Source organism: Arachis ipaensis, chromosome B03, assembly GCF_000816755.2.
Source record: "Arachis ipaensis cultivar K30076 chromosome B03, Araip1.1, whole genome shotgun sequence".
Taxonomy (NCBI): Eukaryota; Viridiplantae; Streptophyta; class Magnoliopsida; order Fabales; family Fabaceae; genus Arachis; species Arachis ipaensis.
In genome coordinates this window covers 103276524-103287156 of record NC_029787.2, presented here as the reverse complement: position 1 = coordinate 103287156, position 10633 = coordinate 103276524, and the positions used below count along the sequence as shown (strand labels likewise).

At 38.1% G+C, this 10633-nt stretch overlaps 1 protein-coding gene across 1 annotated transcript; it reads left to right on the top strand.

Annotated features, from left to right (window-relative positions):
* LOC107630783 (aquaporin PIP1-3) lies at window positions 2506–3872 on the top strand. The gene is made up of 3 exons (XM_016334021.2): window positions 2506–3244; window positions 3335–3475; window positions 3554–3872. The coding sequence occupies exons 1-3, from the start codon at window positions 2618–2620 to the stop codon at window positions 3647–3649; spliced, it is 864 nt and encodes a 287-aa protein (XP_016189507.1). The 5' UTR covers window positions 2506–2617; the 3' UTR covers window positions 3650–3872.

Here is a 10633-nt window from a genome sequence, read left to right as displayed (position 1 = left end):
TGGTATTGAATGTCTGATTTGCTTTTGAGTCACAGTGAGAATGGGAAAGCATCTGAAATATGAAGCAAATTATTTGGGTATGAGTAGGCCCAAGATCCACTCAGTATTAATATGACGGCCTATTACACGGCAGCGCCAAAAGTAAAAGTACTTCCAACAACACATTGAAGACAAGAAAGAAAACCAAAGAAACAGACAAGAACGACGAACTAAATCAATGAACAGCAGATGCAGAGCGGAAGAAAAGTGTTCTTGCAAATTCACAATCATATAAAAACAATTTCACTATATGTAGACGGTCACCAATTGTTTTATAAAGAAATTTTGCTGTACTTGAATGAAACAAATCATAATCTAAATCCTCTGCCAGCATGTACGATTTTCTAATTGAAGCCTAATTTACTCCTTTTTTTTATAAACTCTAATTTGATCAAAATTTTGAATTTAAATTCGTCAAGATCCTTAATATTTTTATATTTACTTCACAACTATAATATATTCTCCCCTGAAAACCCTAAGAATGTAATATTTACTTGTATGCATATTGAATGACATTGATATATGGAAGAAGATGATAATAAGATTTTTTTATTTTTGAGTGAGAAGAGAGGGAAAAAGGAATGTTAGTGGTGCGGGGTGGGGTAGTTGTTCCTGGCATGTCTACAACTGCATCAGTGTGTGTGAGTTGACGCAACTCGCCAATTGCCAGTTGGGTATCCCATGAGTCTGAGCTGGCTTCACAAAATATAAACCCTCCTTCACTCCTTGTATCCGAATGTGATTGTGTTGATACGTATCATACGATAATTGGTGGAATATTTGAGACAAAACAAATGCACATCATTTGTTAGATTCATTATTCTTCATGGTCATCATCTAAGTAATACTTAAGATAAAAAAGATAACGATCCCTAAAAGCATCCAACTTTAGAAAATGCATGTGCTTTGCGGACTATGTTATGCTAATACGAATGATATCCTTCTTTGGACACATAGGTTTAAAAATACTGAATCAGGCTGCTTCAACGCAAAGAAAACGTTTGTTATTACGAGTCTTCTTTATTATCAACTCAGCTTTAGTTTGATATTCAAACTTTTATTCCAATATTATCTTTCATCAGGGATTATTATTATTATTATTATTATTATTATTATTATTATTATTATTATTATACAAACTGCAGTGTATGATTATGACCAAAGAGGAGAAAACAAACCTTCATGGCCGTGTCCATGTGCCCAGTGAATGCTGTCTCTTTCATTCCCAACGGTCAAAAACAACAACCCTTGAATTTTGATCCCCGTGACTGTGATTTTCCTACCGTTAAGACTACCTTTGTTTGCATTTTTTTTTTCAAATCTGGCAAGAAGAAATGTTGATACAATTTATCACATACCTAACATTACGTAGAGCCGTAGACTATTGAGTCACATAGAGTAGCCCGTACTTTGACACAACACGAGACTTCAATAACGGGTGTAGTTGAATGTAATTATGTAATGAGGTAATTCACTTTAGATGATGATTCAATTAAATCGATTTAAAAGTAAGCTGATTTTGGAGTGTAACTGTTCAATGTCTTTTCTTTGAAACGAATCATTGCAAACAGCAAAGACATGTTGTGTGGTCTGTGGCGGATAATAACAAGACAAAGGAAAGGAAAGGAACCAGCCAGAACCCGCTCATGACTTTCCAGAATACTCCATTCGCCTACTTATGTGATTCCTCTATAAACTTAAAAAATAAAAATTGAAAAATGCTATTCTCTTTTCTAATATAACAGTTTAATCCCCATCTTTCTGGTTAACTTATCCAAAAGGTTGCTATAGTGAAATTCCAAACAAATATTTTGTTTAATTAATACAATTTTTTTTTTATTATTGAATAACAAAAATGTGTTTCTCAATGGTATACAAAATGTCAAAATATAAGATATATAACATAACATATATATCTCCCAATGATAACATTACAGTAAAGTAATAAAGTTAGAAACTCATTTTTTAAAGTACAATTCCAGTTATGATGCTAAAAAGAAAAAACAACCACAATTGACCTTTTTGTTTGCTTGAGTTTGAATATATTTATTATAGATTTAAGAACATTTTAATTTATTATTCATAAAAAATTTTGATTTTTTCATATATTAAATGTATAGTAAATAAATTAAAAAATGAAGTTTTATATATTTTTCATAAGAAAAATTTGAATTAATAATTGGGGAGTGCTAGGGGAACAATGAAAATTTTGAACAACATGAACAACCACCAATCAAATGAAAATACATTACACTCTAATTTAATGCTACTAATTAAATTTACTCTTTTAACCCTATTAATTCACATTGTTTACACATTGTTCAAAAATCTTGTTGGTTACCTATACTTTTCCTTAATAATTTTAGTATGTAGTTATGTACCTTGGAAAACATTTACACATGTTAGTTAAATTCATTTATTATCTGGTATCCTCTTGTTTCCAACCATATATAATGTGAGAGACCTAATTCTTATCCTAACATATCAAGATTGTGAGACTGAGGAGGAGGGAGAAAAGCAGAGAAAAAAAGAGAGCACTTGTGTTGTGAGGTGTGAGAAAAGAAAGAAAGAAAGAAAGATGGAAAACAGGGAGGAAGATGTGAAGGTAGGAGCAAGCAAGTTCAGAGAGAGGCAGGCAATAGGGACAGCAGCACAAACAGAGAGAGACTACAAGGAGGCACCAGCAGCACCATTGTTTGAGGCAGGTGAGCTCAAGTCATGGTCGTTCTACAGAGCAGGCATTGCTGAGTTTGTGGCCACTTTCTTGTTCCTCTACATCACGGTCTTGACTGTAATGGGTGTCAAGAGGGAGCCCTCCATGTGCTCCTCTGTTGGAATCCAGGGTATTGCTTGGGCCTTTGGTGGCATGATCTTCGCCCTTGTCTACTGCACTGCTGGAATCTCAGGTGGACACATAAACCCAGCAGTCACCTTTGGACTCTTTTTGGCAAGGAAGTTGTCCCTCACAAGGGCAATATTCTACATAGTCATGCAGTGTCTTGGAGCTATATGTGGTGCTGGTGTAGTGAAGGGATTTGAGGGTAATGCTCGCTATGAGATTTTAAAAGGAGGAGCCAATATGGTCAACCATGGTTACACCAAGGGTGATGGCCTTGGAGCTGAGATTGTTGGCACCTTCGTCCTTGTCTACACCGTTTTCTCTGCTACTGATGCCAAGAGAAACGCTAGGGACTCTCATGTCCCTGTATGTACTCTTTTCTACTCTCTTCTCTTGTACCACTTTTCTATTGTTTGTATTTAGGAATATAACCTTTTTTAAATGGTATAAATGTAGGTTTTGGCCCCTCTCCCCATTGGCTTTGCTGTGTTCTTGGTCCACTTGGCTACCATTCCCATCACAGGAACTGGCATTAACCCAGCAAGGAGTCTCGGAGCTGCCATTATCTACAACAGGGACGAAGCGTGGGATGACCATGTAAGATCTAAACCCTTGAAATTCTGTTCCCTTTAACCAAACCACTTCAGTAAAATTTTTATGCTTTTTGTTTTACAGTGGGTTTTCTGGGTTGGACCTTTCATAGGAGCTGCTCTTGCTGCCGTGTATCACCAGATAGTGATCCGAGCCATTCCGTTCAAGACAAGGGCTTAACTTCAAAGCGATTAGACATGCTCTATGCTCGTTCTGTATCATGTTTCTGCCGTTTGGACCTTCTTATGAATTTGTTTCTGTTAATCCTTTATCAATTATCATGTATGTGTGTGTAAAGTATGACATGGTTACTTGTTTTTTGGCGACAATATGAACCAGTGGTTGTTCTTTTATGTTTTGTTATTTGTTAACTGGGTGAAGTACAAACAGTTATTGGCGACTATTCTTAAGTTTGTGGCTAATTTTTTGAGTTAGAAAAAGTATTGGTTGTTGTGAAATAACTAAATAAATAAATAAGAAAGATATAAATATAAAATATAAATATAAAATATAAATATAAAACTCCTAGTATTAATGTTCACCAATATAATTATTGTAATATAATAGAAGTAATTTTACTAAGTAGGATCGTATATAAAACTCTCATTTTTTATATGCTCGATCTGTAGGTCGAGACAAAATTTAGTCTTTCCAAGATCTTTCATCTCAAACTCTTCTTTTAGAGTTTTTATAATTGTTGGAATCTCTTAAGGAATCCCAATGATATTTAAATCATCAATGTACACAGCAATTAATAATGAATCCAGATGCAGTTTTCTTTATGAAAACACATGGACAGATATCATCATTCTTGAATCCATTTTTGGCCAGATACTCAGTAAGACGATTATACCACATTCGTCCAGATTGCTTTAGACCATATAAAGATCTTTGCAATTTGACTGAGTATAACCCTTGCGAATATTCATTGGATGGTTTAGATTTCTTTAGCCCTTCAAGGACTTTCATATAGATATCCCGATCTAATGAGCCGTATAAATAGGCTGTTACCACATCCATTAAATGCATATGCAGTTTATGATATGCAGATAAACTGACCAAATAACGCAATGTTATCGCATCCACTACAGGGGAATACGTTTCTTCATAATCTATACCGGACCTTTATGAAAAACCTTGTGCCACAAGACGGGCTTTGTAGCGCACAACTTTATTTTTCTCATTTCGTTTTCTCACAAATACCCACCTGTATCCAACAGGTTTTACATCTTCAGGTGTACGGATTACAGGTCCAAAGACTTCACGTTTTGCAAGTGAGTCTAGCTCAGCCTTCATGGCTTCTTCCCATTTTGGCCAATCATTCCTTTGTCGACATTCTTCGACTGATCTTGGATCAAGATCCTTACTTTCATGCATGATATTTAATGCCACATTATATGCAAATATTTCATTGACAATTGTCTTATTTCGGTCCCATTTCTCTCTTGTAAAGACATAATTTATCGAGATCTCGTCATTTTTATAATTTTCAGGTACCTGAACGTCTTCTGGCGTTAAAACTATATCAGAATTTTGGACAACTGCAGGTGTCTTTACTTTGTCTTTTTCAACAGGAATAGTATTTATCTCTTTTCTCTTTCAAGGATTTTTATCTTTGGAACCGACAGGCCTGCCACGCTTCTGGCGTGTATTTGCTTTGGTGGCAATTTGTCCAACTAGGACATCAATTCGAATTGGGGCATTTTCCGCTGGTATATACGACTTGGTTATCCTCTTTGTATCGAAAAATGCATCAGGCAATTCATTTGCTATTCTTTACAAATGTATAATCTTTTGAACTTCTAGTTCACATTGCCCTAATCGAGGATCTAAATGCATCAACGATGATGCATTCCAATTAAGTTCCTTTTCAGGAAGCTTATTCTCTCCCCCTAATGTTGGAAATTTTTATTCATCAAAATGACAATCTGCAAACCGGGCTTTAAATACATCTCCAGTTTGTATCTCAAGATACCTCACTATAGAGGGAGAATCATATCTAACATATATCCCCAATTTTCTTTGGGGTCCCATTTTGGTGTGATTAGGTGGTGCAATGGGAACATATATCGCACACCTAAATATTTTTAAATGGGAAACATTTGGCTGCTGGCCAAATGCTAATTGCATAGGAGAGAACTGATGGTAACTCGTTGGCCTCAAACGAATAAGTGATGCGGTATGTAAAATAGCATGCCCCAAACCGAGGTTGGGAGATTTGTTCTCATAAGCAAGGGTCTAGCAATTAATTGGAGGCGTTTAATAAGTGGTTCTGCAAACCCATTTTGTGTCTGGGCATAAGCTACTGGATGTTCAACACTTATTCCATTAGCCATACAATAAGCATCAAAGGCTTGGGAAGTAAATTCACCAGCATTATCAAGACGAATTGCTTTGATTGGATTTTCTGGAAATTGTGCTTTTAATCGAATAATTTGAGCCAGTAATCTCGCAAACGCCAGGTTGCGAGAAGATAATAAGCACACATGTGACCATCTCGAAGATGCGTCTATCAGGACCATAAAATATCTAAAAGATTCACATGGTGGATGAATAGGTCCACATATATCACCTTGAATCCTTTCTAGGAATTCAGGGGACTCAAATCCAATCTTTACTGGTGATGGCCTTAAAATTAACTTCCCTTGAGAACATGCAACACAACAAAATTCACTAGTTTTAAGAATCTTCTGGTTCTTTAGTGAATGTCCATGAGAGTTTTCAATAATTCTTGTAAGACCCGGTTAATTAACGACTAATTAAACCATAAATGATAATTTATTCTAGAAAGCCAAAAATGTGATTTTTATGGCTTAATATGATAGAGGAGATTGAGACGAGAATTTCGGTACCAATTTTATAGAAATCGGACCAAGATTGGACCGAACGGGCCAAACCAGGCCAACCGGACCCAAAGTGTGCCCTTGGCCCAACTAAACTAAACCAAAACCCTAGTTTTCAGCACTCCCTCTCCTCATTTGTTAGACACACACGCTGAAATAGAGTAAGGGAGGGGAAGAACACTATCTCAAACTTCTATCTCTCACTTGATCTTCAAACCACCATAACTTTTGAGAGCTCCGATTGCCGCACCGTTTACGGCCACGTGTTCACCACGGGGAGCTCTACAAAACCCATATAATCAATCTTGAGGTAAGACACGTTCTACTGTTCGAAATTCCAGCCCTTGTTTTCGAGTTTCTTGGGTGAAATATTGAGATTTTGGGTTCTTTGATGTTATAGGGCCCAACTCTCTTGAAGGAGGAGGTTAATCTTGTCTCCTTGGACCTTGGGTGTGGTAAGATTCTCAACCCTAGTGTAAATTGTTGTTCTATGATGTTTGGGTATTGAGATGTTGTGTATGGGTATGATGATTGTGGCTTAGGTTGTGTGTATGTAAATATTGGAGCTTGATTGGTGATTTTGGAAAGCTGGAGAGAGAGTTTTGTGTGATAAAATCTGTTCTTGGAAGTATTGAGACCTTGAGAGCTTGAGGAAAAGTGATTTGGAAGTGCTCTGGTTGAGCTTGGAAAATCGGCTAAGGTATGGTCTCGGTTTCTCGTATCTAATATGTAATGTGGTAGGAAATACTTAGGCTAGAGGCGCTAAGATAGGCATTGAATTGATGATGTTGTTGAATGGTTGAGATATATGATGTGATCATATATGTGATTATGAATATTGATGCCTTGATTGTGTGATATATGAGAAATGTATGTTGTGATATATGCTTGATGAATGATTCAGGTTGAATTGGTGGGTGGTACCATGTTGATGGTGAGTATGATGATGATTATGTATAATGATGGTTGATTGGAAATGGTATTATTGGAAATTGGGATGAGGAAGGATGTATGACATGATATTGTGTTTGTCCTTTAGCCATTGATTGAGAAGTGTTAAAATGGTTGGATGGTGGTTTTGCGAATTTTGGTAAAGTGTCAATGTGTGAGTTGAGGATGGCTTGATGTTGATTTTGGTACATTTTGATTGATTTTAAAAAGGATTGAAATTGGCATGTTTTGGTTGATTTTGAAAATAGTTGAAAGTGACTTGTTTTGAAAATGGCACTTTGTGGTTTTGTATGAAAACATGGTTTTTGGGCATGCTTTGACGGGACATAACTTGAACTACGGATCCCCGTTTTGTACCAAACTTGTTTAGAAATGAAATTGGATCCGGGATGTCCATGCCATTCAAAGAATGGGCGAAAAAAGATTTAAAACGAGAAAGTTATGTCCTTCGGAAGATTGGGGGTTGAATCTGTGAATTCTGCAGCTTTTAACTTAGAAAATTTTTAGCAGAATAACCCCCACGCGTAGGCGCACTTGGTGCATGCGTATCGTTCTTCAAGAAGGCACAATCCACGCGTGCGCGTGGTGTGCGCGGGCGCGTCGATGCGCTGCACCAAATGCCCAGCCTTTTTCCAAAGAGTTGTACCAGAGTTATGCCAGTTTTGTGCCTGGGGCACAAATGTGCCCGCGCGTACGCGTTGGTGATGCGTACGCGTCGTTGGCTATTTTTCAATCCACGCGTCCGCGTGTATGGCGCTTGCGCGCCGATAAGATTTGTGGCCATCCACGCGTGCGCGTGGAGTGCGCGTATGCGTGGCCCGTTTCCATCCCAAAGTTGGTTTTTGAGTTTTAAAAGCCAAATTTTATACTTCTAAGCCTCCGATCTCACAACTTATGTCTTAAATCATTATGATATGCCTAGCAATGAGACAAGGAGCTAGTAAATGTGGTAACTTACGAGTGAAGCAAGGAAAAAATGAATGATCAATGAGGATCAAATATGATTATGTGAGATGCGGAGGATGGCGGTGGAAGTGCTTGTTATGCCATGGGCTGAAGGGCCGTAATTGTTAATGAATTGGCTGGTTATGGATTTAACCGTGAGCCGGATGGCTAGATTATTGCCGTGTTACGGCAGAGCCATGATTATGGCTAAGTATAAATGAATATATGCTGTTGAATGATTTGTGAATGTTGTACTTCCACTATTGGAGATGAGAGTTTCCCTGGGAGAAAGCAGTGGCTAGCCACCACGTGCTCCAGGTTGAGACTTGAAGCTCTTTTGACCCTATGTCGTAAGTGTGGCCGGGCACTGTGAAAGTCCCGGATGAGCTCGCCCCCGTAAATATTCACCAGTGAGGGTGATGGATATGGATCATGATTATGATCAAGTTTATGATGAGTATAACTTGAGTTGGGGATGCACGACAGAGGGACAGTCCAATGGTTAGCTACTAGGACTTGTCGGGCTGGCACTATAACCGACAGATGATATCATCAGCCACTAGAGACAGGCATTCATCATATGCATACTATATGAATTGTTTGAGATTGCCTATTTGATTGCATATTACTTGCTAATTGTCTAAATGCCTTATCTGTTCCTATTTGTAAATCTCTTGTCTGATATAACTGTGTTTGCTATATTATACTCCTACTGGTGGTTGGAAGGTCTGAAGGAATTGGAAAGGGAAGTATTAGTTAGACTGAAGGATCTTTAGTCAGATGCCCTTTATGGTTTAGCTTGTTTATAAGCTCTGATTTTATCTGGAGGAAGTTCTAGGATTGCCTTCGGCTTTCCTCTATTATTATGTATTATATATGTGGAAGCCGTTACAATGCTGGGGACCTCTGGTTCTCACCCATGCGGATTTTGTGGTTTTCAGATGCAGGGCGTGAGGTTTCTCGCTGAAGCATGCTGGAGGCTTCTGGATTAGCGAAGATTCTTGTTCTCGGGACTCTGTTTTGGTTTATATGTTTTGCTTAGATACTTTTATCTCCATTACATAATACCAACTGTGATGACTCCTCTTATAGGAGATTTTTGGAGAATAGGTTTCTGTATTTGTGTCCCTTTAGGTTTCCTTTGGGGTTTTCTTATTTTATTATATGTATATATTGCTATGCTCGGACCGGTTATCTTCGCATCCGGATTTGAGTTTTGATATTCCCGTTTTTGACACTCTTTTGTATATATATAATCTCGCGTTAGCTTATCCTTTGCTCGTTACGTTATCAATCGGAGTGTTGCGCTTTCGAGTTGCGATTTTTGTTTACCCCTTTTTCCACAAAGGCTCCTAGTTATAATTCTTATTCACACTACTATATGTACTAATTTTTTTTGAGGTCGTAATACCTTGCCATCTCTGAATTATGACTTAAGCATAAGACTCTGTATGGTAGGGTGTTACAGTATGGTATCAGAGCAGTTCGTTCTTGTAGAGCCTGAGGGACGGACTGACTATGCTTCTGTGCATTCTCTGTATGTGTGTTATGTGCTATTAGTATATCTGCTTGATATAATTGGCATAAACGTTCATGAGCATGCATTTGGGACTTTGAAGCACTAGACTTCCGATATTGAGATTGATCAACTTAATATCGATTGTTTGGTGTGTATAGGAACTAGATGGCGTCTCGTGGACGCGATAGAGGTCGTAGGAGAGGTCATACGAATGCTCGTGCGCCGGAGATTAACCATAATGACCCGGTGAACTTTATGACTGCGTTGGAGAACATGGCTGCTGCTATGCAAGCCACGGCTGAGGCTCTTGGTCAACAGATAAACAACCATGGTAATGACGGAGGTGGAGTTCAGGGCCCGATGACACTGGCAAACTTTTTGAAGGTTAATCCACCTAAGTTCAAGGGAACCACTAGCCCGACTGAGGCCGAAACATGGTTTCAGGCCATGGAACGAGCACTGCAAGCGCAGGTGGTACCTGAAGGGCAGTGGTGCACGAAATTGTGATCCCTGGTAATGGCTCCAAAAACTTGGTGCTCTAATCTTAATTCATAATTTGTCACAACTTCGATACAACTAACCAGCAAGTGCACTGGATCGTCCAAGTAATAAAACCTTACGTGAGTAATGGGATCGTATGAAGCAAGCTATGGTCATCTTGTAAATCTCAGTTAGGCGGATATCAAATGGTTATGGAGTTTTTGAATAATAATAATAATAAATAAACAGAAAATAAAGATAGAAATACTTATGTAAATCATTGGTGAGAATTTCAGATAAGCGTATAGAGATGCTTTCGTTCCTCTGATCCTCTGCTTTCCTGCTGTCTTCATCCAACTAGTCCTACTCCTTTCCATGGCAAGCTTTCTGTAAGGCATCACCGTTGTTAATGGCTAAATCCCATCC